Source organism: Paramormyrops kingsleyae, chromosome 21 (genome assembly GCF_048594095.1).
Source record: "Paramormyrops kingsleyae isolate MSU_618 chromosome 21, PKINGS_0.4, whole genome shotgun sequence".
Taxonomy (NCBI): domain Eukaryota; kingdom Metazoa; phylum Chordata; class Actinopteri; order Osteoglossiformes; family Mormyridae; genus Paramormyrops; species Paramormyrops kingsleyae.
This window is the reverse complement of record NC_132817.1, coordinates 15,101,730-15,127,986: the sequence shown is the minus strand read 5'-3', so window position 1 is coordinate 15,127,986 and position 26,257 is coordinate 15,101,730. Positions and strand designations below refer to the sequence as shown.

The following is a 26,257-nucleotide window of genomic DNA, read 5'->3' as shown; positions in this document are numbered from 1 at the left end:
AATAGCTGTTTATTATTAATATTCTAATTACGTAGTTGCACTTACAGATTGTTTATTCCCCTGAGAAAAGTTAAATATAGTACGTGCATAAAACTATGCAGTTTTAAATTAACCAGGCGCAATCTATTTCTTTACTTTATAAACAGGCAACATTTGGACAGCAGTATGGGGTCCAAAACAGCTTTGCATGTGAACAGCTTTCGTTGGATATTTCCCGAGAGGGCGGGGCGAGTGTGACGTTGAAGGTTGGTTATTCTCTTTCTTATTTTAATTTATTTCTTCTTTCCGAATTGGAGTGTTACTTAAATGAGCTGTGATGGATGATGAAGAGGAGACCTATCGACTATGGAAAATTCGGAAAACGATCATGCAGGTTAGCTTCAGACAGCTTGCCATGTGTTGTTATTTATATTCTCCACGTGATCTAGAAATTACGGAAGCCCTGAACCGCATTTGATGAATCGATATTGATATTATCTCTTTATTTTGACATAATAAGTCATTAGAACGAGATATTAAGTCGTTATTTCGACATAAGTCGTTATTTCGACATAACTCATGTTAAGCTTTGCGCCAATATTAAAGAATGTCATAAAGAGTCATACTGACGCACTGTTAACGTCAGTAGCTTACTTGGTACACTAACGACCCATGTATTTCTGGGAATTTTACATAGTTTGTGCTTTCATTCCAAGTTAACCCTTACTGATGTTAACTTTATGTAGACCATTAATATGCTCCATATCATTCTTATCGTTTGTCATAAATCGCCTATAAACTTATCGTTTGTAACATTTCATTGCATTTTATATTCCACTAATTCGTTTCTAAAACACTGCCTGGGTAATTCATCTATATCCGAACTGAAAATCAGAATAACTTTGACCGACGAGCCAGGGCAGAATTACGTCGCACGTTATTACGTTGGTGCAGTTTGACCCGTATGTCTAATTATTGGGCTGCTGTTTACAGTGCACAGACAGAGTGATTCAGTGGTAAGAACATGAACAGCCTTAACCGCGGCGAATAAACCCTGCATGTCATGGTTTTCGAACCCATTAGGAGATACCGTGACTGTACTGCCCCACCCACATAATGAACTGATGAACAACCAAAATCTGACCTGACCCAAAAAAGGCGTTGAATCCTAAGTGATGAAATCTATACCAGTAGATCTTATTTAATCCACGATAAAAAAAGGTAGACACTAGTAAACATTTCAACGTAGGCTACAGCAAAGCCATAAAAAGCTACCAAAACAAAGTTGTAGAAACATGTACATGTAGTGAAGTGAAAGTGATTATTTGTTATATGTGAAAGACACCAGTGCACAACATTGTATTTGACCCACCAAGCGAAGCAGTGGGCAGCTATCAATACAGTGCCCGGGGAGCAGTATGTGGGGATGGTACCTTGCTCAAGGGTACCTCAGTGGGATTCAAAATCACAACCTGCTCACTGGATATATGCGATTGATGCTGATAGCACATGGCAGATTATAAATGTATTATAATTTATACCTATCATTATGTCAAAAATAACGACTTATTGTCTCCGAAAAAAAAATCATCAAATGCGGTTCATGGCTTCTGTAAGAAATTTCCATCTACCCGTTATATATAGGTTTGATAGATTTGCGTAACGGTACTTTATACATGCACCGAATAATTTTACCATAGTATAATATGCTTATAGCTCTTATTTATTTTCTTATAGTTGTGCCATGACCGAGGTTATCTAGTGACACAAGACGAACTGGACCAGACACTAGACGAATTTAAGAGCCAGTTTGGAGACCAGCCCAGTGAAGGACGACCGCGGCGGACTGATCTCACTGTTCTGGTTGCCCACAATGATGACCCCACAGACCAGATGTTCGTCTTTTTTCCAGGTTTCTGTTTCATAATGTCTGAATTGTATGCCATTAGTGAAATGTAGAATGGTACAGAGAATATGTCATGCCTTGTAACATATGCATTTCCCCATTGATCCGTTCCAAAAATAGATGTCTTATTCTTAATAGTGGAATGATTTTGTCTTCTGCAGAGGAACCTAAAGTTGGCATTAAGACCATCAAGATGTACTGCCAGCGAATGCAGGAGGAAAACATTACGAGGGCCATCATTGTGGTACAGTTGGGCATGACACCATCTGCTAAACAGGTATGACAAGTCAGTGCTGGTTTGTGACAGTCTTGTTTATGGAATAATGGTTATGTTCTGCTAGTAGATTTTATAACCTAATGTGCGTGTGGAATTGCTCAGTCTCTAGTTGATATGGCTCCCAAGTACATCCTGGAGCAGTTTCTGCAACAAGAACTTCTAATCAACATCACAGAACATGAGGTGAGGCAGCAGTAGTTGGATGAGTTTGGTCTTTTGTTTTAATTTTGAGTAGCAAATTTATGGTGACCAGATAATCCATGTCCAGGATTTATGAAATACCATTTCAATTATGGTACTATGAACTATTTAGTGAAGCACAGGGGCATTTCAGTTTTAAGGGAGTTTGTGAAACCTTAGATGGATGGATACTTCATTGATCCAAAGGAAAAGACAAAACAGCTCACTGTCCTGCATGACATGGATTATCTGGTCACCATTGTGCTAAATTCTAATATTTAGATAATATAATAATATTTTATTATTAGTTAAACCTCACACAGCTATGTGCTGTTAAGCTCCTATTAAAGAACATGAGATTTTATTTAGTTTAAAATCTTTAACTGAAATGATCAGTGAACATTTGTCGTCCCACTGCAGTTAGTTCCAGAACACATTGTCATGACAAAGGAGGAGGTGACTGAGCTTTTGACTCGGTAGTATCCTTTTAATGTTGAGGTATAAATCATCTTTGGCAAGTGGTGTGTAAATCAGAACATGAATTAACATGCGTGATAGAAAAACGTGCCACAGCAGCAACTGTGCCAGAAAACGACAGGATGGGAGGCATTAAAACAGGTTCATCTGGATCAGGAGCATGACATATTGGGTAACACTTGAGTAGTCTAGTACTCAGTTACTACTCAAGTACAAATCATGAGCAACTGCATGAAATACATGAACCGTTTTGATTGATTACTGATGAATGAACATGAGATCAGTATGTAACTAACACTTAATGTTAATTAATTAATTAATCAGAAACTAAGTAAGAGTTGTGTTAGCACATTTTGTACTAAATAGGAAAGAATTATACAGGTGATATAAGGCATCTCTAATTTTAACAAGGAATGTGGCGACACGCCTAGATTTCAGTGTCTTTGGAAGCTCCCTAACTCAATTCAGTAAACTCAAAGAAAGCCAGCTTCCCCGCATCCAGGCCGGGGATCCTGTCGCGCGGTACTTCGGCTTGAAAAGGGGACAGGTAAGGGGATGCCCGCTCCACGGCGCCTCCATGTGGTCAGATAAAACCCTGACGATGTTCGTAAGCAGCCGGCGTGGTCTTCACATGTTGTGCAGGTTGTGAAGATCATCAGGCCGAGCGAGACAGCTGGGAGGTATATCACATACAGGCTGGTGCAGTGAGCGCTGTGCGGGGGAGGGTAAGTGCCCTTCGCATGGAACGTCGCTCAGTCCGCTGCAGAACTTCACAGTGTGACCTCTACTTTAAGACCTTCTCTTTTGTCTTTTTGACAGCTGCAAAATTATCCCTGCTTTCAGACTCGAAAACATCTGTGCAGGAAGATAAGAGCAAGGTCATTTATGGGTATAAAATGCACACTGCCTCTGCAGGTGTGGAGATTGCTGTCCTGGCCTCCACTGTCCCCTTTTAATTGCATTTAAATAATTTGAAACGGGGGGGGCAGGGGTGTTGTAAATGCAGTTATTCCTATAATAGATTACGATATTTTCCACATTTTGAAATATTTAAAGAAAAGAAGCCTCTTCTTACTATGTGTAAAATATTCAGTGAGTTTTATTTTCCAGATACATGTAATCTGTTGTCATTTATACAGACTCTTTGCTGTGTTCAAGAAGGAAAACCAAACTGGATGATTTTTTTTTTCATTTTAGTAAGAATTGAAAAGCGAGAAGTACAGTCAAAGTCTTGCCTATTTTATGTACATAAAAATAGTTTACTTGTACAGAAATTTAGTACAAAAATACTGTATGCATAATAATGACTGAAATAACGGTTATCATAAAATGTCAATAAAAAAAGTAATTTAAAGATTTTCTTAAAAAGCAATAAATATAGATGTTACCCATACATTACTTTATCAGCTCTTACAGTTGGAAAATTCCAAGTTTGCACACACACTCAAACAATTTATTATGTAAAATCTCATATTCCTTAATTCTCTGAAGTACCATTGTATGCACATGAGAGTTAAACTTAGACTAATCAAGAAGTTGTAATAGGGTGCAACACAGCGAACACAAAAGTCTCATGCTGAAAACACTATTCATGGGTCCAATTCTTTCACTTACATGAATCCATGTACTATTGGGCCATACTATAGTATTTCAGGAATTACTATATACTAGGGCAGTAGTAGTTCCTCTAGTTTGAAAAGAAGCTGAGTACACGAGGAAGTTTCTTAGCAAAACGTTAAGTACGTATATGCCGCACATTTCTTGCTCGGCCTCTTAAGGATGACCTCCTCCTAGCGATTTCACAGAAAGCTATGCTGCAGGGAGGATGTCTGCTCCAACCCAGCAGAGCAAAACACACGCCAGTGCCCTGCTGTCCTCTCGCAGGTAAGACTGATGTACGGACTGCATAAAATGGAAAGGAAAACAAGCGATTTCATAAAAAGCACGAGCAGTTCGAGAGCTCTTCAAGAATTTCAACAAATATCATACCAGGTCCTCGGAATCCATGTAGGACAGTACTTAGACTTACAGGATCGGCACCTTGACGATTATGTAATGTAAAAGATGGCAAACTGCTTTCCGAAAGAAAAAAAAAACTGGCTAAATCGCCTTGAGCTCTGGGAGATGTGAATAAGCTAATATGTAAGCTGCTTCAGATTCTTCTGCTCCAAATCGCTGACAGCAGCAGTTTGGGCTCCCACAGCACTGCGATGTCCTCAGTGTCCTCTGAGAACAGATGCTCAAAGGTGAAAGGCGCGTTTCAAAATTCCTACGTGAGACGAGATGGTAAAAATGCAGATATGAAAGCTTTGAAGGCACATTCTGCAGTTTCCAAAAGGTTGGACTCATCATGGATGATCTCTTGCTGCCAGCTCAGGGTTCAGGGCTGGAAGCGTCCTGGTCCGGCTGGGAGCTCTCTGCGTCCTGGGGGGGTTCGCTTGAGGGGAGAGGCGGGGGATGCACTGACAGGTCCAGGCTGGTCCTGGGGCTCAGGTGCTCATCCTCGGTGCTCGTCTCACTAGCCTGCTTCGCCAGACTGGGACTCGTGGTCGTGTCCCTGGGGCTACCAGCCATCTCCTCAAGATCAGAGTCTGAATCCAGGGACCTCTCGCGAGAGCCAGAGGATCCCAAGGAGTTTCCTGGGTGAAGAACACAAACACATTCAGCTATTCCATAAGTACTTTGGGCTATCCCATAATGCACCAGGGCTGGACAATATATCGACAGAATATCATATTGTGATTATGAGCATTCATATCCTCATCTATTTGAATATTGTGATAGCCTAAATACTTGTTTTCTTGCATAATTAATTATTCATATATATATTCTTACACAAATTCCATTAAGGTATGAGTCTCTTGTTGGTGTAATTTATCAGTATAGCTGTCACACGCTCCATAACTATTAGTAAAAAAGTTACTTATCATAATCGGAAAAACTGAGAACCATCTGTAATATATTACTGGTTTCTACATAGGAATTTTAGGATATTGTGATATCATGTCACCCAGCCCTAATCAAACAGTGGCTGAAAGTGTCCTACCCGACATGGATTATCTGGTCACCCTGAACTGTACTTCCTACTGAAAAAGCTACACTGTTAGAAGAAGCACTACAGCACTGGCCAGAAGGTCAGATCCTCACCAGAGAGGTCCTCCACCAAGTCCTTCGAAGGTATCTCGCTTTGTTGCTCTGCTCCGGCTGCTTCTTCCCCTTCCTCCACGCTCTCCTTGCTGCTGTCAGCGCTGAGGTCCTGGATCAGGGTAGAGGAGGTGCCATAGAGTTGCCACAGGTATATCTTTCGCATTCGAAGTGTGTTTGTGTGTCAGGACGGGGGGGGGCACCTGGCTGTTCCTTTCGGAGGCGGCGGCAGGCCGGACAGGGCCACTGCTTCTTGAGAAGATGCGACTATAAAAAACGATGAGAGCCTCGACGATGCGAGCCTGGTGGGGGTAGTCCACCAGCGAGGACAGGGACACGGTGGCCCCCGTGGGCCGCGGCCGCATCAGCGTGGGCCCGAACACTATCCCCAGGTTGGATGGGCTCATCTTGTTCTCCTGCTCCAGTGCCGCGATCCTGCAGAAGATCAACAATTTCGTTAAAAACACTCAACCCCATGACGCACAGTGGGGCCTCTGCCACCATTTCAGATTCATCTATTCATGAATCCATCTTCTAGCTTCTTATCCTGATCAGGGCCAGGGTGAGGCCTAGAGCAGGGCTCTCCAGTTACGGCCTGAAGGACCAGAATCCTACACACAGATTTCCCTGCTCAGACACACCTGCTAAACCTGGTAATTAGCTGATTAAGGGGTATGCTGAGGACAGAAATCTGCCCTTCAGGACAGGAATTGGGCAACCCTGCCATCTGTGGCAGGAAACAGCAGGTGCAGGGCTGGGGTACAGCCAGAATGGGATGCCAATCCACCATAGGGCACAAACATACAGTGATACACCTTTTAGATTCATGCGATAGACTCTATGGCCACTCTGTTAGGTCAGTGTTTCTCAAACCATTCCTCTGGGACTCCCAAACAGTTTACGCCTTTGCTCCTTCCCAGCTCCCAGTAGGGTTAGGGAAGGGCAAGCAACTGTTCTGCGAGCAAAAAGAGCACCTTGTTAATGAGAGCAATCAGAGATTAACTGGCAGACTTGTTAAAGCCAACAGGAAGCCTCCAAGTACACATGTGTTATGGACCAAACTCCATTAGGAGAGTATTTGGCACCTTGTTGAATCCAAGCCTCACAGAACCCAGGCTGTGGTGTAGGCAGGCTCTCCTAATGGAGGTCATGACCCCAGGATCAGTATTCTACATGTGATCGTGAGTTCCCTTACATGCAGAGGTGCCGGATGATGCCCTGCAGAGTGACCAGGTTGGGCCCGGGCAGATCCTGCAGCAGCACCCGCAGACGCTCCACCAGCACCAGCGCCTCGGGCTCTGTGGCCGCGCCCAGGTCCGCTAGCTCCGGGCCCCTGACGCCCTCGGCCGCCTCCCCCTTCATACTCTCCTTGGCCATGCCCATCAGGTCGTTGTATATCCGGAATGGCATGACGGGCTCTGGAAGCTGGTGAGGGAGGATTGGGGTGTTAAGTCTGTGATGGAACACTGTTGTATGGTGCTTACAGTGAGCTTACAAAATGCCAGGATGGGGCTGACGTCTGAGTATGCGGAGAGCACCTGTCTGAGGTAGAGTTTGAGTACGTTGCTGATGTCATGGGGTGACGCCTGGGACAGTTCCACCAGCTCCTTGCCGTTTTCGAAAGCCTGGCAGAGCTTCTCTACCCGCGTCTTCACTCCATTCACCCGGTAGATGCCCTGCGTTAGAGTGAGAGCCACCGCCAGAGCAACGATTACGACCAGTTTCATCAGCGTATCCCACAATGCACCAGGTCCCCCCCCAATCGCGCCAGCCTAGCCGTGGGCACAAGTGATGCACCTTCATCTTCAACGCCCGCCGCTCGATCTCCAGGATGCATTTGGTGATGATGAAGGGCACGCCGTCGGAGCTGCTCGCCGACACCTGAGAGAAATCCCTGCCGAACAGCTGCAGACGGCCCTGTAGCCGCTTGTGGCCGCACTGGATGGCCAGTGACTCCAGGCACTTCTTGTGGCAGGCCAGGAAGCACTGCCAGGGCAACAAGGGTCGCGGCAGGATCAGTGTGGGAGGTACGAAGTGTCTTCACAGCATGCATGTCACCACATTATGGTCGACACGAGAATCTTAGTGCTTTAAGGTGCTGAAAAAAGTACGGGCTGGTTTTTTCCCCACTTAGCCTGCATGGTATAACCATGAGAATCTACTGGCTCTGGGCTTTTGGACTCTTTTCAATTCACATAGTCGACAGAGTGACTTCATTGCTGGACTCAACCCCATATTGACTCTACTTTCTTAACTGTACATTGCTTTTGGAGAAAAGCTTCTGCTAAATAAACAAATATAATTGTACTATGGTGATTTACAAGTCATCCTGGATCAAATGATTTAATTAGCCTTTTAAACATCTGACAAGTTATTGGTCGCTAAGTAGCTTGATTGTTAGCCACCAAGATGTGTTCTCCGGCAGAAACGCGTCACATGTCGTATCAGGAAGTGTCCGAAAGCACCCGGTGATGTGTCACACTGTCTCACCTCCTCGCACTCAGCCCCCTGGAAGTACACGTAGCTGTCGCATTCCCGGCACTTAGACGGTGCGCGCAGCTTGCGCAGTCGATGCGTCTGCGCGGCCTTGGACAGTCCTACATTGCGGAAGGGCCCAGTCGGCACTACCATTTCAGGTTCGATCCCGTTTATGCCTGGTGGACCGGCACACAGACACAGCAGAATGCTCTGTTAGCAGCTGACAGTGAGCACGTCTCACAGGACGTCACTCCGTGAAGGTACCACCCCAGCACTCACTCTGCTCCAGCGAGCCCACCCCGCTCTCCTTCTCGTTCAGGTCCTCCGTGGAGGACATGGTCCCTGTTGAGGGGGACCTGGCCATTTTGGTGATGTCACCTGGAGAGCAGAGAGATGCAGGTGGGCACATGGCTTGACGCTAATGTCCCTCAACCAGTGGCGACGTCCATTTATGTCAATATGGTGGCCATTTATGGAGCGGAATGACTAAAATGAGCGGGAAAGCCACCCTGGGCTCTGTCACCGTACCTGTGCTGGTTGCCGGGGACTCCAGGCCGTCACCACCTACGCTGTCAGTGTCACTCACTGTCGAGGGCCAGGATTTGTGGGTCTGGTGGCCTCGCCCTGAACCATGGAGGGCCAGTCAGCAATCATATTTACTGATAGGCAATCATGTCCATATCGATCAGATCAACTAATAGGACATCAACAGTAATCAAATTTACTAATCTCTCTTCAGGTTTACTAATCTCTTCAGGTTTACTAATCTCCCTTCAGGTTTACTAATCTCCCTTCAGGTTTACTAATCTCTCTTCTGGTTTACTAATCACCCTTCTGGTTTACTAATCTCTCTTCAGGTTTACTAATCTCTCTTCAGGTTTACTAATCACCCTTCTGGTTTACTAATCACCCTTCAGGTTTACTAATCACCCTTCAGGTTTATCAGTCATCCTCCTCCTTTCACACCGTCACCATGCCAGATATGTAACAGCCGCTGCTTGTGGAAGCTCTCTTCTGAATAACATGATGCTGTTGTGCCCCCAGCAGCGACATGCCACAGCTGGCGATGTCGGGCACTGCCCCCCCGCTCACCCCTCTTGGGCTTGTCCTTGACAGCATTGCCCCCCTCCCCGGAGGCTCCCTCTCCGGAGCTGGGTGGGGTCTCGGTGCTGCTCTGCCGCTCCGTGTTGAAGCTGTCATGGCGGGCTCGGCCCCCCGATCTGGTGTGAGAAGGAGGTAAGCAAACTCGTCACCTGGGTCTGAACCAAGGTCAGGGGTATGAATACAGAGCTGAAAGCCTGAATATGGACACTTACTGGCTGCAGGGGGCGCTGTAAGGCTCGAAGACGTAATGGGTTTCAGGTTCCCCGGGCATCTGCAGGTCCTTGATGTGAGCAGCGTACTGTTGACCCGGGTCATACAGCTTACTGCTCTCGCACAGCGTCTGGTAGTGCACCGGCAGGGGGGCTGTCTGCACGTGCATGATCTGATAGTAGGAGATGGTTCCCTGGAGGGGGAGGGGGGAAGAGGATTGACCGATGAGCTTCCTGTATGAGACTGTCATGTCACTGTCTGAACAATGGTTAGTATGTCTGACACTTTGTTGACTTACAGCTGTTCCGTCATTAAATCTCACAATGACTTCCCTCTTTTAGCAGGAAAATGGGCTGACCTTGTATAAAGGGGTGGCCAGACTAGACCCAATGATTCTACTAGGGAAGTATTCTGTCAGCTGCGAACATTATCCATCATCTTGCCATCGACTTGGCAACACGCCGCGATTGACTCATCAGTGGGTCGGGTAGCTCTGGTTTACTAAATTAAATGGTCCAGATTTCATTTTTATTCCTTAGGTAAGGGGTGGCTAGTGAGGTGGCCGCATATTTACTGGAGGGGAGGGGCATGGCCACCCCTGGGCACCACTTAGATCCACGCCGTGCTAGAACATCAGAGACATCAACCTTATCATCTCCGGGATGAACATTAGCGCACAATTAGGGCAAGACCACAACCAAGGTGAGGTTCTTCAGTAGAGGAACAAACTGGTGCTTCAAAGGAAGACTGGAGAACAACCCCACCGGCATCCTAGGAGCAGCGATATGGAAGACAGCAAAGCACAAGGCCCATCTTCATTGATGTTAAGGCCTGCGTTTGCCGGGCGGTCGGCTGCACCTCGGCACTCACCGCTCGCAGGATCTGGTCGCTCTGCTTGATGAGCTCCTGGACCTGCCGCAGCACGTTGACCTTCACGTCCTCCAGCTCCTGGTGCTGGGTGGTGGCGTCAGCGATGCAGGTGCGATAGGTGGCCTCGGCCTCCTCAGCCTGACATCACACAGACACACACACACACAGATTAGGTAGCTATATCTTTGTGGGGACTCTCCATTATAACTATGACAACCTTAAACCCCTACCCAGCCCTAACCTTAACCAAAAGTAACCAAACTAAATACAAGACTTTTGGAATTTTAAGTTTTTTGAGTGCATTCATAAATTTTTATAAAAATTAAGGTATCTTCTTGGGGGCCGAAATAATGTCCCCACAAGGTAAAAATAACAGGTTTTATCACATTTTGGGGACATTTGGTCCCCACAATGTAATATGCGCACTAGTGGCTAAAATTGTGGAAACACCTCCAATTTTCAGAGATTGCAGAACTTTATTCAGTTGTTGCTCCAGTTACTGATTTGATGGTGTAATGTATGATATTTGTAACATTCTTTGCTGGTTTATAAGCATAAACACATTTTCAAAGTGTAATGCTAAGTTTCCACAATTTTGGCCACTAGTGCTTCCTGCGTTTTTAGCCGCTGCTAAAGGGCAATGAGACATAAACGAACGCAGACCTTATTCCGGGCCTCCTCCTCCAGCCGCCTCTTGCGATCCAGGGCCTTTCCTGAGCCGCTGCCCGCGCTGCTCTGCTCCTCCTCGGCCTTGCTGGCCACCGCCTTGGCCTTGTCGTACTCCTCGTAGCGCGCCAGGTAGGCCTGCTTCGCCTTCCGCAGGTTAGCCTCAGCATCAGTCTGCGGGAAGGATGCCACACACACTCAGCAAGCTCTAATATCATGCTGGCATGTGCAGGAAGAGGGTGCGAGATCATTAGTATTAGGACGGTGTCTGGGTTTACACTGTGTTTCAGCGTGATGAATACTTTTTTCGCAGGTGTATAATTTACCACTGTGGCACTTTCTAGCCAGTGACTAATTCTTACAAACAAAAAAGTGTCATTTTTTGCTGGGACTCGGGTATTAGCAGACACTGCATAACGGGACGCCATTCAGTGTGGTGTAGAGAGGGGGCGCCACTGGGAGAAAGGGGCTCTCACCAGTTTCCTCCTGGCCCTCTGCCACTGCTCCTTGATCTCTTTGCGCCTCTTCTCGTGCTCCTGCTTTCGGTGTGACAGAGGCTGGCGGAGGGTGGGTTTGCAGCGTCAGTAAGGATCACATGACGCGTGCTGGCGCGCTGATGGGTACTGCCTGGGACTCACCTGCAGGAAGGTCTGGCTGTGCTGCGACACTGAGGAGTGCAGCATGCTGGTGCTCTGCTCCTGGTCCTGCTCCAGTGCCAGCGAGTAGATGGAAAAGAAGGGCATGTGGGGCTAGCAGTGGGGGAGAAGGAGAACAGGCCGCCATCACTGCTGTCCGTCCGCGTCCGCCAGTGCCACTCAGCATCTCAACATCATTTCTCCATTTCCATGATGTTTATATTTACATCAGTGTTTCCCAATCCGGTCCTCAAAGAACCCCCCAGACAGTCCATGTTTTTGCTCCCTCCCAGTTCCCGGTAGGGAGCAAAAGTGTGGACTGTCTGGTAGTTAGCTTGGAAGGAGTAAAAACGTGAACTGGCTGTGGGTCCCTGCGGACCGGATTGGGATACACTGATTTGACAAGCACTTTTTTCCATAGCTACCACCAAGTGACCTTAAATGACCTTAACAAGTATTCTGCTGTCATCGAGAAAATGCAAAAAAGGTTAAAACAAAACACAAAATTTACATACAAAGCAGTGAGGACATGTAAAAACATTAACGAAACATAAAATACAAGTGTTTTTTCAGTGCTTTGTGCTTTCCTAATTTTTGTGTATTCTTAATTTTTTTTCATTTTTAAAAAATCTTTTACCTTTTTGCATTCTAATTCCGATTTTTTTTCCTTGATGTACTGCATTTTTGCATTCCACCAGCATATGAAAAAACTAACTAAAGGTATTGCGGCCCAGTGCAATTCACACCTATTCCAAGTCCATGTAAGTTTTACCCTGACACACTTTTGTTTGCCTTTTTTATGTTTTGTTGATATTTTTCCTATATGGATGAAAACCTTTGAAATTAACAAATGACGCTGCAGCAAAGTGAACTAGACCAATCCGGACGGAGCTGGATCCAGCCAGATAGAGCCACTCGTTCACTCGTGGTTACCTGCGCCAGACCGTGCTTGCAAGATTGATACAGTCTCTGCAGGCCCTTGGAAAACTCCATCTCTGTACGGCATAGAGAGAGAGGGAGACGAGCGTTAGTTCACCTCCCGCTCACCGCTCCGCCGAGCGCCATCGAGTCACACCCACCCAGTCCAATCCTCTTCTCCACATAGTTGATCACGTCCTTCATGTACTTGGAGATGCTCTTGGCGTAGGTGAGGGCCGACTCCACACCCCCCTCGCTATGCTGGAGAATGATGTCCACCTCTTCTGCAATCAGAGCTGACAGACAGCCGGACATTTACATTTAGTTAGCAGACGCTTCTGTCCATAGTGGACGCTAAAACCCATATGTGCAGCTAGACTGAGCTTCTAATGAACGTCCAGATACAAGTGTAAGCAGTATTGGAGCAGGAGATATACAACATGGATCTAACAAAGTAAATTGCAACACTATTTGGGGTAATATGTCGAGTCACATTGGCTCGCAGGGATATTCCTGGAACAGTTGGGTCCTAAGACTTAAAAACCATCCTCTGGAAGAGGATCCAAAGTCACAGGTCATCTATTTATGCACCATCTATTATTAATATTACACCACTACTACTTAGTGATGGCTTGGCTTGTGGGAGCTTTACTTCCACAAAAATGTTCTGAGGGCAAAAGGGAAAATGATTGTTTCAGAGCAATAACCAATCAGATTGTAGAGGAGGTGGGACCAACCAATCAGATGTCTTGGTCACGCCTCCTCTAGTTGTGCGTCTTGTGACACAGCTATTTCCTAAATACCACTCCTTAAGTTAAAATAGCTATATTCTGCCACTCGCTTTGTGGCTTCACGCAATACAATGACACAAATAAAAAACACAGACTAGAAATGTGGTTATAAAATAATTCAAGCAAGCGGATCTCTTGGTGCTGGTGAAGCACCACCTCAAGGTGTGTCGTCTTCACCGCTCCATCTGCCACTTCCTGCCTTGCCTTTCACTTCCCTTTCAGGGAGACGGCACCGCATCAGGCGGAGAGGAAGTGAGCGAGCGAGAAGCGCGGGGCACACCCTTACCGGCGTCTGGCTGATCGCTTTTTGTCAGAGGCGTGTCTGTCCCCTGGCCTGCCACTCCATACAGGTTCTCCATTGACTGGAAGCATAGGCAGGTTCAGTATTATAAGGGAAACGTTACATTTGAACAGCGGTTTAAAAGGGAAAGTTCCTGTTCTAACAAATTATATGCCAACAAATTAATTATAGATGCTGGCTGTGTCCAGAAGTTATGGGGTTTCGGTGGACAATGGTGGCCGACTCTGCGGTCCAATCAGAAGCTGCAGTGACGCACTCACCCTGCTCTTCTCCGTGGGTGGCAACGCCAACAGGGTGCTGCTGTCTACTTCCCCCATCAGCAGCTCCGACACGCTGGCCAAGCCGGTGACAGAGGGAACATAGAAATGAGAGAGGAAGGGAGAAATGAGACGAGGCGGCCGAGATTCGAGACATGGCCGCGGAACGCTGACCTTCCCCTACGTGAAAACCTGCATCAGACCCCGGTGGTCTGCAAGAAAACTCCCGCACATTCTACGAGCCTGTGGGGCTGTTCGAAGGGAAAAATATTGGTGTGTCGTCAAATACCGAGGGGGGGGGGGGGGGGGGATTCCAGGCATCAGGCGCTCCATGACTCAGAGAGTCATCCAGTTTTCAAAATAACCTCCTACCTGCTCTGACCAGTGTTCTGACAACAAAACAGACATACAAAACCAGACAAGCAGGGACAATAACCTTAGTGGGAACTGGGTCTCGCCCCACCCACGAAGTTTCAGAAGAATGACGCAGATGCCAACAGCTCAGTCTTGAGGAAACAGATACCCATGTCCTTCAACCATGGAGTTAACACTGTGCCTCAGTGCTGACCCTTGCCGCTAAACGCTAACCATATTTTTTTGTGCATCGACAGTTCAGCACAGGCAAGAGCAGAGTTCTTGTGGTAGTATGGATCAGTGGCTCAGCAGGCTAAGCCTCTGCATCTGAGGTCAGAAGGTGCTGGGGGAGTGAGAGGGGGTAGGCAGAGAGAGAGAATTTCCCCATGGGGATCAATGAAGCATCATTACTATTATAGTTATCCCAAACAGGTATGTGAATTTGCGCGCTAACAGGAGGCCGGTGCTGTGATTCCCACTGAACGCGAGGAAGCATCACCGCCAGACCGGACTCCGCGTAGGATGACAGCATGTTAGCCGAGACTCCCCTGACGTTACAGCGCCAAGGGTTGGGACCCCACAGCATACTGGTGGATCAGGAAACTCTCTGCTTCTGCAACTATTTCATCTCAGTCAGCTGTCCCCCAGACAGTATGGTCCGCTTCTGAGACCAAAACCTCAACAACAAACCCTCCTTTGTCCCTTGTTTACAGCTGCTCTGTTCTTATACGACACTGCCTGGCTTCTCAGTTATCTAGTAGGAATCTGGCATGTAGGAACTCTGGAGGTAAAATCCTCTGACGGCTTACAGTTCTAACGTTAGGGAGCTCTTAGCTGGAATTCTGATTGTCAGCTGGGTAGCTGGGCAGTGCGGCACCTATGAAGAGAGCCAGACAGTGCTGCCACGGGTCGTACCTGCTGCTGAAGGCCACCGCGATCATCTCGATGGCCTTCTCGAACTCCTTCTTGTCGACTTCGGTGCAGGATTCAAAGTGGAAGCCTGAGCAGAGGGGGAAGATCAGGCAGCCGGGTGTAAGCCACAAGGCGCCCAGCGCCCCCTACTGTCTGTTCACTGTCAAACTATATTTGTTCACCTCACCTGTGTTCATGATTACTGACATTATAACAGCGCAATACGAACAGTAGGTGGTGTAGTTGTTAAGGAGCTTTGTTACCCTGAAATTGCCTTGACCTGTTAAATACAGATGTATAAATAGCCTATGGGAATAGTAATAAATAAAAGCATCTAAAACTATTCAAGTTAAAAGATCAAAGTCATACATGAAAGTTAGTCAATGTTACCAGTGCTGTTACTGGTCCAGGGTTCACACATCCAGTGACTGTCAATGGACTTGAGAACTTAAGGGTGACAAGTTGACCTCCCTTCCCAGCGACCACTAGCCAGTGACGACGACGGCCACGCTAAGATAAGTATCAGCTGCGTATTATAAGGTGTCGGCGGCCAGCAACAGTCACTCTACACGACAAAACCGCACTACTAATGGGACAATCCCAAAGGATGCTCAAAAACTCGACAATCTCACATTTTATTCTCATGTCTTTGTTAAATGAATATATTTGGGTTGATGTGAACCGGGGTGGGGGGGGGGCGGGGGGGTGTCCCATAAGCCAAGATTTCTTGCTTAGCCAAATTTAAGGTAATCTGGAATAAATGCCTGTCCAGCTAAGTAAGAAATCCTGCTTCACGGAACAGCCCCCCCCCCCCCCCAAGTCTGGTCATGTTTATCAAGCACTTATGAATTACTGAAAAAGCTAGTTTGACCAGAATAAGTTGTGAATCATACTGAAATGAACATTTTTCCAGTAGTTTAACTGACTTTTTTTGAGGCTTGTCTATGTATATCGGCATATTTTTAGATGCATTTATATGGTTAGCAGGTTTTTTTTGTAAAGAGTATAATGGTTAAATGTCAGTACAGTGCCCTGGTTCTACAAAGGTCCTACACCCAGTCCCAGATGATTTTGCTCCCTCCCAGGTGCCTGCCAGACAGTCCACATTTTTGCACCAGGAGCTGGACAGTCAGTGGGTCCCTGAGGAGCGGATTAGGAAACGCAGATTGACAGGATCTGATCATAAGCCAGACAGCTGTGGCCGCCGGGGTGCTGACCTTTGACCCTGGAGATGAGTGTTCCGGCCGCGGTGAGCGTCTCCACAGTGTTCAGCAGCGGGTACGTCCCGATGATCTGCCGCAGGTTCCGCAGGACCTCCCCCAGGCACTCGTGGGCCGCGGCCCGCCGGCTCTCCTGCTTCTCTGCGATGAGAAAGAGAGCAGGCAGCTGTCAGGCGGCCGAGCCCAAGCGATTCCCAGGCTCCCGCATCGCCGCACCCCGGACTTAACCCACCTCATTTTATCCATTTACATAAAATGCTTATCTGGATCGTGGTGAGACTGAAATATCTGAATACATTCCACATGGACGTGGGGACAACATGCAGACTATGCAGACAGCTGCTGAACCACTCTGTCGTTATACAGTGCCGTGCAAAAGTCTCAAGCAGTCAAAGAAAATATTTAAATGATCTTCATTGTCACGCCCCGCTCCGTCCGCTCCCGATGTGTGCCACGCCCACCTCATTACCTCCTGTTTCACCCTAATTGTTCTCACCTGTGGCTCGTTCTCTGTTGCCTAGTCTTGTGTATTTAGTCCGAGTCTCAGTCTGTATTCCCCAGATTTGTCATTCTGTCAGCTTCGGAGGTGAACGCGAGCACGGAAGCAGGCGAACGAAGCCAAAAGGTCCGGTGAAGGGTTTATTTGAAGGGTTAAGGACAGGTGCAGACAACGACGGACCATACAACGATGACAAATCTGGGGAACGTGACATTCATGCTGATGCAAAACAATGTTATTATCCCTGTCAAAGTGTGTCAGCTTCAAAACCTCTCCTAAAGTCACCACAGTAATTGCAGCAAACGTCTAAGGTACCCATGTATTTTTTAACTCGACCATACCATTGGCCGTACATGACCTACTAAGTGCCTCATCGAGTTATCGAACTACCATATTGGCCCGAAAAAAAAGATGACCCCGAATATAACACGACCCCCCACGTTTTTGGTAACTGTTTAGAAAAAACGTTTTTTTGGAATACCAAATCTTCCTTTCATAAACAGAGATAATTTTATTTGACAAGAACATATAATACGTTAACCAGCAACCACAGCAATTGGATTATAATAAGTGTATTAAACAGCAAGTAATCCAAAAAACAAATGTATTATTTTGGGGGGGGCGGGGGGGTAGATAATGAATATTACAAACTCCACAACACTTGAGGGTGCAGAATGTTTTCAGTGCAGCAGACCCACATGAAGAGGGTAAAAAAATCGCATATCGCACTGCAGTGAAAGGTTGAGCCATAAAATGAGCCGTCTTACTGTCTTTATGAACAGCCACTATTGGTTTAATACTAGCAGCGGCACAGACAGGGAACCAACGATTTACACGGCACTCAGTGTTACACGCTAAGCACACGCATTGCCTGGGATGCCAGCTCACACGCACCTGGTGTGACACGCGCGCTTTCCGACTTTCACCCTCATGTAAGAAAACTTACGGCAAATCTATATTACAGTAAGTCAAAACAGCCGTAACAAAATATCGTACTTGCTGCCATATATTCCATTTTGTGTCTAGACCCTGAATATAAGACAGCATCACTTTTTCAGATGTATTTTGAGGCCAAAAAAAAAAACTGATTGTTTGTTTGTTTATTTATTTCTTTAGTCAAACGCTGTTTCTTTATTAACATTGATTCATTAATTCAACTGGAGATGAACAGGTGGCCCCGAGGAGGAGTTTGGCAACCAAAGTGTCGTTCTTCAAGCCGTCTAACATGATACCAATAACTTTTTAGAGAACAGAAGAAAAATTTGTTAGTTTTTATTGTTACTCTTAATTTGCATATGTTGTAATGTTAAATAGTGTATTTTGTCTGCGCAAATATACAGCAAGATAAATAGTTTGAACCTTTTTCTGCTTAAGACTTTGGCACAATACACAGGTGTACAGATGGATAAAGATTAACAATATAAATTATGTGAGTGAATCTGAATACAGTTATCAGCGTAGAAACTGTTAGCAGTAAGACAGAGGCAAACACAGGTCTGTCAAACGCTGAGCACGGAGCCTGAATCATCAGCCTAGGGGACTGTTTGACTCATCGCACCAATAGCGTGACGGCCCTCTACAACGGGAGAAGTCATGTCATCTTTGCTGTGTGAGGACGGGCAGGAGGGTGACCCATCCCCCCCCCCCCGACCTCCCTCTGATCACCTCATCCTACGTAACATTTAAGTTTCTCTTTGATAGGGCTCAGCAGGTGCCGCGCGCAGAGGTGAACTGAGGACAACCCAAAATTCAAGGAACACATTTGCACAGATACACAAATTCGAGGAAACCCTCTCAATTTGACATAAGTACTAAATAAACAAATACTAGGCACATTATTTTATGTGTGGGTCATTCCATCTCGCTTCATGTGATTTAAGAAAAACTTCCCATCTAACCACCTCAGATTTTCCTAAAAAATTCCAGAAGGAAGATATACTTCCTAATAGGAAAAGTACATTTCAGGTCTCCACTGTAGCTAGTTTTCTCAATTTTAATTTTTTTATTTTTAATTATTTTTTTGAGGCAAATCTGAATTGGTCAGGTGAGAGGCATATGATGTCGTGATTGTACTGAACTGTTCTGCACTACACAACAAAGAAAATTCCGCTTATTTAAAGTACTTGGGGTTAAATAAATGAATACGATAAACGATTCTGCTAAATCACACCTTTACCCACGACGGGGAAAGGGCGACACGTCAGCTTATAATCACACAGGTCTGCATGTGAGTCAAGGTGGGAATCTGAACAGGAAATACGCTAATTTGCACCAGACATGTATATCTATCCAGTGAAGTATCCAGACATGTATATCTATCCAGTGAAGTATCCAGACATGTATATCTATCCAGTGAAGTATCCAGACATGTTCCTGTAACATACACTAGTGGCCAAAATTATGGAAACACCTCAAATTTTTAGAGATTGCAGAACTGTATTCAACTGTTGCTCCAATTACTTATTTAATCGGCCAGTGTATGATATTTGTAAAATCGTACATTAGACAATTAAATAAGTAACTGGAGCAAAATGGACCATGACCCCCCCCCCCCCCCCCCGCTTTCCAAATTCACACCTAGGACTGTCTATGCCAGTTGCAGATGACAAAATTTAAGTGGTCTGCAAATATTGTACCCATCATGCCCTGCAGTGGTTAGCAAATTCCACAAACATGCTTTTTTCATTGAATAAACGCCTCGACAACATAGTTTGACTACAAAACGTTACAAACTATCCATCCATCACTGCTTAATCCCAACCGAGCCAATCCCAGGAACAACAGGCAAGGGCAGGAACCAACCCTGGGCAGAGGCCAACACGCCGCAGGGCTCACACACAACCAGGGGGCCAACTTAGAGTCGTTGATCAATCTACCACGCACACTTTTGGACTGTGGGAGGAAACCGGAGCCCCCAGTGGAAACCCACGTGATCATGGGGAGAGCAGGCGAACCCCACACAGAAAGATCCTACGCCTGACCCCGGGATCGAACCCAGGACCTTCTTGCTGTGAGGCAGCAGCACCACCGCACTGCCCCATTACAAACTACCACGTTTCAAACCTGTTTTAAGTATTGTACCAAATATTTTTTCATTATGACTCCCACCATAATGAGACTGTATGCATAAAAATGAGAGAAACTAAAGTAGCATGTTACAAACTCACATGGTATGTATGATATCAGTGCCTTAATCCTTACAAGTTTTGCATATATCTGAGATTTGCAGTCCGGGGGGCATCTGCAGCCCCTGGCTGGAGCAACAGTTGAATAAAGTTCTGCAATCTCTAAAAATTAGAAATATTTCCACAATTTTGCCCACTAGTATATGTTACTTAGTAAATAATCACAAAAACGAATGCTAAGAGAAGACAACTTAACCATAATTAAGGAAGGAAGAGAGTAATAACACGAGTAAGTTCAGTGAGTAATTTAATCCAATGCTGCTTCACTAAGTGAAACCGAGTCACAAATACGCAGAAACGCCTGACAATGTTAACGCTAATATCTTCTCAAGGACACGGTTTATTTCACAAGGAGTCAAGTGCATTTGCCTGTTGGGAACTGTTGCAAAACTTCCAGACCACAAAAACAAGCCCAACCCTCCAAAAGAATCTAAACTTAATATGTAACATTAGTAAGTGTTCCATGCGCATTAAAGGAAGTGATGGAAATAAAGAAATTAAAAATTAAGGAGGCTGGAAAGATTTTTATGGTATTATGTTGAAAATGGTGTAGAAAATAGACATTGGACTTTCATTCTTCTGCTTCACATGATCTGAAAGAAAAGCCACAATTCTTTAGAGTGGCTTTTACACTCATCCAGCTGCAGGATAGGACTTACACACACGTTTCTATGAGAGCCCCACACCCCAACATTACCGGTGTTACAGTGCGTGGCGCCTGGGAGGGACATCAGGCCGTTTCGGTTTTGGGATTGGGGGGGGGTAGTGGGTGTGGTTAAGTGTCCCTCCCTTATCTCCACATGCACCCACCAGCCAGCCCTGCCAGAAGAATGTAAACAGGAAGCCTCTTCGATGAAAACAGTGGCGTTGACAGGAAATGCTGTCATCCTGAGCGGCGCTTGGCGCAGGCTTGTTCTCCCCCCCGCCGGGGGGCTGCTTACACAATTGACACGCTCCTCTGACAGACCCACAGCTATTACTCTCGCTTTCCGAAAATTACACCTGCTGATCGCACCAATGAGAAAGCACACTGTGCCATTTATAATAGATGAGAGGCCCTGGGGAAGTTTTTCAGGGCCCCCGGGGGGAGCCCAATGGGAGGGGCCGCACGTCATGGGGCCCGGTTGAAGTAAATTTGTCCCAAGCCTGGGAATTACACGCAGCACCCAGTCTCATCTCTCCTCCACTGATCTCAGGTGAAGATCAGCTCTATCAGTCTCAGAAAAGCCTTCCCGCTGTGCAGACTTCTACACCGCAACAAGACTGACTCTCTTTGTTTGTTTATCACTGCTTAAACATTAATATTGCAGTGACACTGGCTTCTTAGTCGACTCCACATGCGTAGAACAAAGGAAACGTGAGCAAAACGCCTCTCATCCCCTAATGAGCATCTAACACATCTCCCCTGCAGAAAGTAGCCCCTCCCCCAAGCCAGTGGCGAAGGTTAACAAGATGGCCGCCGTGTTTTGAGTCTTCAAAACTCGTCTGCCAGAAAAACAAGAGGCCGACTTCCTGCTGGAGTGCGGTTTGCCGCAGAAGGCGAGATGCTCAACGTAAGAGGAAGCTTGAGTCAAACCTGCCTCACAGCTCCCCCCTACTAAAACACAAAGGATGGGGCGGGAGGGCCAAGTGCATTTCCACATCGAGATATGCACACACACACACACGTACACACACACGCTAGGTCAGGTCACATCTGCTAAAGACTCATGAAGGTACGCTTGCATAAACTACACAACATCAACAGCATTAAACGACACTATCAACAAGCAAAATGTGGTACAATTTCAAATATCAGAAGTACGTACGAACTGAAGTTCATAGACCATTAACCGAGATACTCAGTTTTTTTTTCTCATCACATTACAGAAGCCAGAAACAACAAGATAAATGCCATATCATATTTTCGCTGGAACTCAGTTTCCCAGTCAGGTCCACAGTCAATGTTTTTGCTCCCTCCCAGCTCCCAGTAGGGAGCAAAAATGTGGACTGTCCAGCAGGGAGCTGGGAGGGAGCAAAAACGTGGGGCTCCAAGGACTAGGCTGAAAAACACTGATTTTGAAGGAATATTAGCTTAGGACCCTGAGGAATATCAGCTTAAAATCAGGAGGTATATGAACTCAGGACCCAGAGGGTATATGTGAGTATATATCACACTCAGAAAAAAAGTAAAAACTTGTTCCTTTGCTTGTCACTGGGGCTGTACCCTTGTAATTGTACTGTTTAAGGTACAGAAATGGACTCTGAGGAACATACCAAAGGTACAAACAGCATGAATGTACCATCAATGGTATAGCAATGTTCCTCAGAGTCAATTTCTGTACCTTAAAAAGTAGAATTACAAGGGTACAGCCCCAGTGACAAGCAAAGGAACAAGTTTTTACTTTTTTTTCTGAGAGTGCAGGAGCTCTATAAGGTTAAGCCCATTCTCACCCTCTCCAACCACCACATCCTTCAGCTTCTCCACGGCTTCTGCAAAGCGGGCCACGTCCTTCAGCAGGGCTGGGATGTCCTCCACTTCGATGGGTGCGCCCTCAGTGACCTCCAGGGTGGGGCTCTGGGCAGTCGGCACCCTGCCATGGCCCTTGCCGAAGCCCCAGCTGCCAGTGGCCTGAAGGGAGAAGCCGGCAGCACTGGCGTGCCGGCTGAGGGAGGTGGGCCTCCGCAGAGTCGCCCCGGGGGAGGGACAGCCAGCCAGTCGGCTGTGCAGGATCGTGGAGCCGGGGCTGCCGGAGCTGGACGGGCAGGACACATCCGTGTGGCTGGATCCAGGAGCAGTACATGGAGAAGACTCAGAGGCATTAACACGAGGGGACTGCTCCTGGAGAACAGAGAGCTGGGGTTACATGGGGGGGGGGGGAGCAGGGATGGAGATGGGAATGATGAGATGATGAGTGGGAATGTAGCGACGGAAGGAACTTCCAAACTGAGACGAAAACAGGGAGATGGACTGGAAATCAAGCTAGCCAATCCCACAGACATACATATTGGGGAGTGGATGGGGCAGAGTAAAGGGTCAGTCAAAGGCCTACTGAAAGATACCACCCCCCCAAGGAAATAATGAAGCAGGCTGAGAGTGCCAGAAAATCGCTCAGATGAAAGGTCGTCTAGTAACGGAATACGGACAGGGAGTGACGACTGAGAGTCATTTCAGTATAACCACTCAAAGGTGCTGACACATTAATTAGAAAGGATTTTTAAAGCACTAAATGTGGGCTTCCAGTATCACTTCGCATCTGATGTCACAGGAATATCAGAAGTACTCTCAGCCCTGGGCAATGTTTGGTCCGTCGGAGTTAAAGTATTGAAAAGGTGAAGCAGGAAATCACAGTTCGCGAGCAAAAAACCCATTACAAACTATGGAGACACAAAACGCACTCTCCACCAAACATAGCTGCTGTGACGCGGAAATATAGCACGGTGATCAGACTTTACATCAAGAACACCCAACAGGATGAATTCAAATGTGACACAGGGGACTGTTGTGTAACGCTGTGTGTACGCAGTCCAAAAACACCCCAACCAAAGACTTTTTTGGTCCGAATATTTATCCACATATGTTATATTTTCAACATATGCTCCCTTTTATTCTTCTTGGTGAATAATGCTTTCATTTTATATACATTTAAATGCATCACTCTTGTGTGATTCGTGTGGCAGTCCTGTGGTAGAGACCACGTATTTCAAACACGCAAACCATCCTGACGTTCACACACTGAACAGTGGGTCTTTATAGCCAGCTTTTATTTTTTATTTTATTAAAAAGACTTCCTGAGTTGTGGAGCCTGGGTGGCGACGGAAAATCCCCGGACTGTTACCGCAGCTGGCCAACAGATGTCCTTATAGAGCCCCACAGGAACACCTGCTAGACAATAGCGAGACTTCGGACACTTACAACTTTTGCTATTTCACATAAACCTAAAAATATATTCTTTTTCAACATAATAAACATTATATTCATATTTTTACTATCTGTAATGCCTTTATATTGGTATTGGTACGTGGCTAAAAAGTGTCAACTTGTTAAATGAATATTTTACATTTATAATTCCTACACTAAAACTGGAGTTTTTCTTTAAAACAGACATTCGGGCTCTTAGGTAATAAATTCGATTTATTTATTTATTTAATTGCGTTGAACATGTTGCTTAAGATGGAGGTCTTCATCACTCAACCGTAGCTTACAAAACTTTTTCCTGACCATGTGCATTTTAATAAATGATCAACATCTACCAACATAAAGCCTTTCACATTGAATAGCTCCTTTATATAGTAATTGTAAGCGGATCAATATGATAACCAGTATTAAAAGTCCATATTAAAGCGGTGTAAGTGTGCATGAGTATTTTCAAGTATACAAATAAGCTGACCTACAGCATAGAGTAAGTATTCAGACCAGACGGCTGTCGTCTAGTCTTCTTCCCAAATGCTTTTACAACTTAGCGTTCAATCTTATAAGGTTTCTTTTAAATCGCCCTAACATAGGGTTGATGTTGCCATTACAAATACCGAGTGCTTCTCTGCCCAGTCAAACCGGTCAAAGAGTCAGAGGCAGTAAGACGTGCGGTGCAATTTCCAGTAGACAGCTGGCTGACAGCAGGACTAACAAGCAGATTCTTTGCAGGAAAGAGGAGAGAAAACCCCGCCGGACGGGTCCCTGTCTTGGGGATGCTGTGCCACTTACGGATAAATTGTGAGCTCCAGGGTTTCCTGCAGTCCTTTTTGATATTGAATTAGTTTTAATGAGTTCCTTCTTCTTTCTGAACATTTTGGCTCTTTATTTGTTTGTTTTAATCGCACGCCGGCCCCCAGCTCTTCGCCGTCTTCAGGAGCTCGGACGCTCCATTAAAAGCGGAGCGGAGGCGCGCCGTTCACCGTCTCTGCCTCTTCCTGCCGCCCGCCGCGCATCGGCTCTGCCTTCGGCGCGAGCGCGGCTCTGTCACAAGCATCTGCCTCGACATCCGCCGCCGCGGCAGCCTTCAAGAGTGGAGGGAGGGGGGGAAAAAAAGGACATGTGACGGGTTTAGCGCCATTTGATTGGGGCGTGTGAGACCAAGGAGGACAAAAAACGGTTTCGTTAACTGAAAACTAACGGTGAGTAGTGATATTGAGCAACCGTGCAAGGCGGTGTAGGATGTGGATGTTGAAGGATACAGGATGTTACAGGCAGCTCGTGAGGTAAAATCAAGGTTGATTTGATGACAGTTTTTTTTTGTATATTGGATTAGTGTACTACACACAAACACACACTACACTTATCTAATTTGTAAAAAGCTATACCCCAAATCGGTCTTGCTAAGACTGAAAAATTGTAATTTTTACAATGCATGCTTGGAAATTTGTACAAGAGTGATAAATTCGGTAATACAAATATTTTGATTTACGCAACAAAAATGTAGTAGTAGTGTGATTCAGCAGATCACTAAGTGCAGCTCTCTATTTTATCCAGAGGGTGGCGGTACACTCACATTCAGTAATGGTACAGGAAGAACACCGCACGTATTAGAGTCCCTTCGTTTCCGCACTTTACTAATGAGTGAGGCGCCTGGATATAGCAACGATGCTATATTTATAAGATATTTCAGAGCAAAGGCAGATGAGTCCCCTATCTCAGCTGACTTGCAGCTATCTATTACAGCTCAAATTATGTTATATACTTTTGATCGCCTATATGATAGTGGTGAGAGGTGACAGAGCCTCTTCCAGGAAGCACAGGGTACCTGGCAGGCTGCTATCCTGTCCAGAGCGCCCCCTGGTGGTCCACTGAACCTCTGCGCACATTAATCACCCAAAGGCTTATCCTGTTGAAGGTCACAGAGGGGCCTGGAGCAAATCCTAGCCAGGGTTGGCACAAGGGGACACTCTAGACAGGATGCCATCACGGGGCATGCACA

At 46.1% G+C, this 26,257-nt stretch overlaps 2 protein-coding genes across 5 annotated transcripts; one reads left to right on the top strand and one right to left on the bottom strand.

Annotated features, from left to right (window-relative positions):
• Positions 1-232: 232 nt before the first annotated feature.
• LOC111836620 (DNA-directed RNA polymerases I, II, and III subunit RPABC1-like) lies at positions 233-4,173 on the top strand. 3 transcript variants are annotated; one of them, XM_023798066.2, is made up of 8 exons: positions 233-373; positions 1,717-1,891; positions 2,047-2,162; positions 2,265-2,345; positions 2,763-2,821; positions 3,288-3,366; positions 3,462-3,544; positions 3,639-4,173. In XM_023798066.2, exons 1-7 carry the CDS (start codon positions 317-319, stop codon positions 3,525-3,527), a joined length of 633 nt encoding a protein of 210 aa, XP_023653834.1. In that variant the 5' UTR covers positions 233-316; the 3' UTR covers positions 3,528-3,544; positions 3,639-4,173. The 3 variants fall into 3 exon arrangements, with proteins under 3 accessions (XP_023653834.1, XP_023653836.1, XP_023653837.1); XM_023798068.2 differs by having other exon boundaries at positions 3,614-4,173; XM_023798069.2 differs by lacking the exon at positions 233-373 and having other exon boundaries at positions 1,741-1,874.
• LOC111836573 (rho GTPase-activating protein 45-like) lies at positions 3,996-25,340 on the bottom strand. 2 transcript variants are annotated; one of them, XM_023797961.2, is made up of 23 exons: positions 25,048-25,340; positions 22,797-23,199; positions 16,677-16,820; positions 15,463-15,547; positions 14,197-14,269; positions 13,922-13,997; positions 13,006-13,140; positions 12,860-12,921; positions 11,930-12,040; positions 11,768-11,848; positions 11,289-11,465; positions 10,626-10,763; positions 9,758-9,948; positions 9,534-9,661; positions 8,970-9,065; positions 8,721-8,819; positions 8,454-8,617; positions 7,761-7,949; positions 7,502-7,639; positions 7,159-7,388; positions 6,167-6,398; positions 5,967-6,075; positions 3,996-5,458 (listed from the first exon to the last, which is right to left on the bottom strand). In XM_023797961.2, the coding sequence occupies exons 1-23, from the start codon at positions 25,129-25,131 to the stop codon at positions 5,193-5,195; spliced, it is 3,411 nt and encodes a 1,136-aa protein (XP_023653729.1). In that variant the 5' UTR covers positions 25,132-25,340; the 3' UTR covers positions 3,996-5,192. The 2 variants fall into 2 exon arrangements, with proteins under 2 accessions (XP_023653729.1, XP_023653730.1); XM_023797962.2 differs by having other exon boundaries at positions 22,797-23,184.
• Positions 25,341-26,257: the final 917 nt, after the last annotated feature.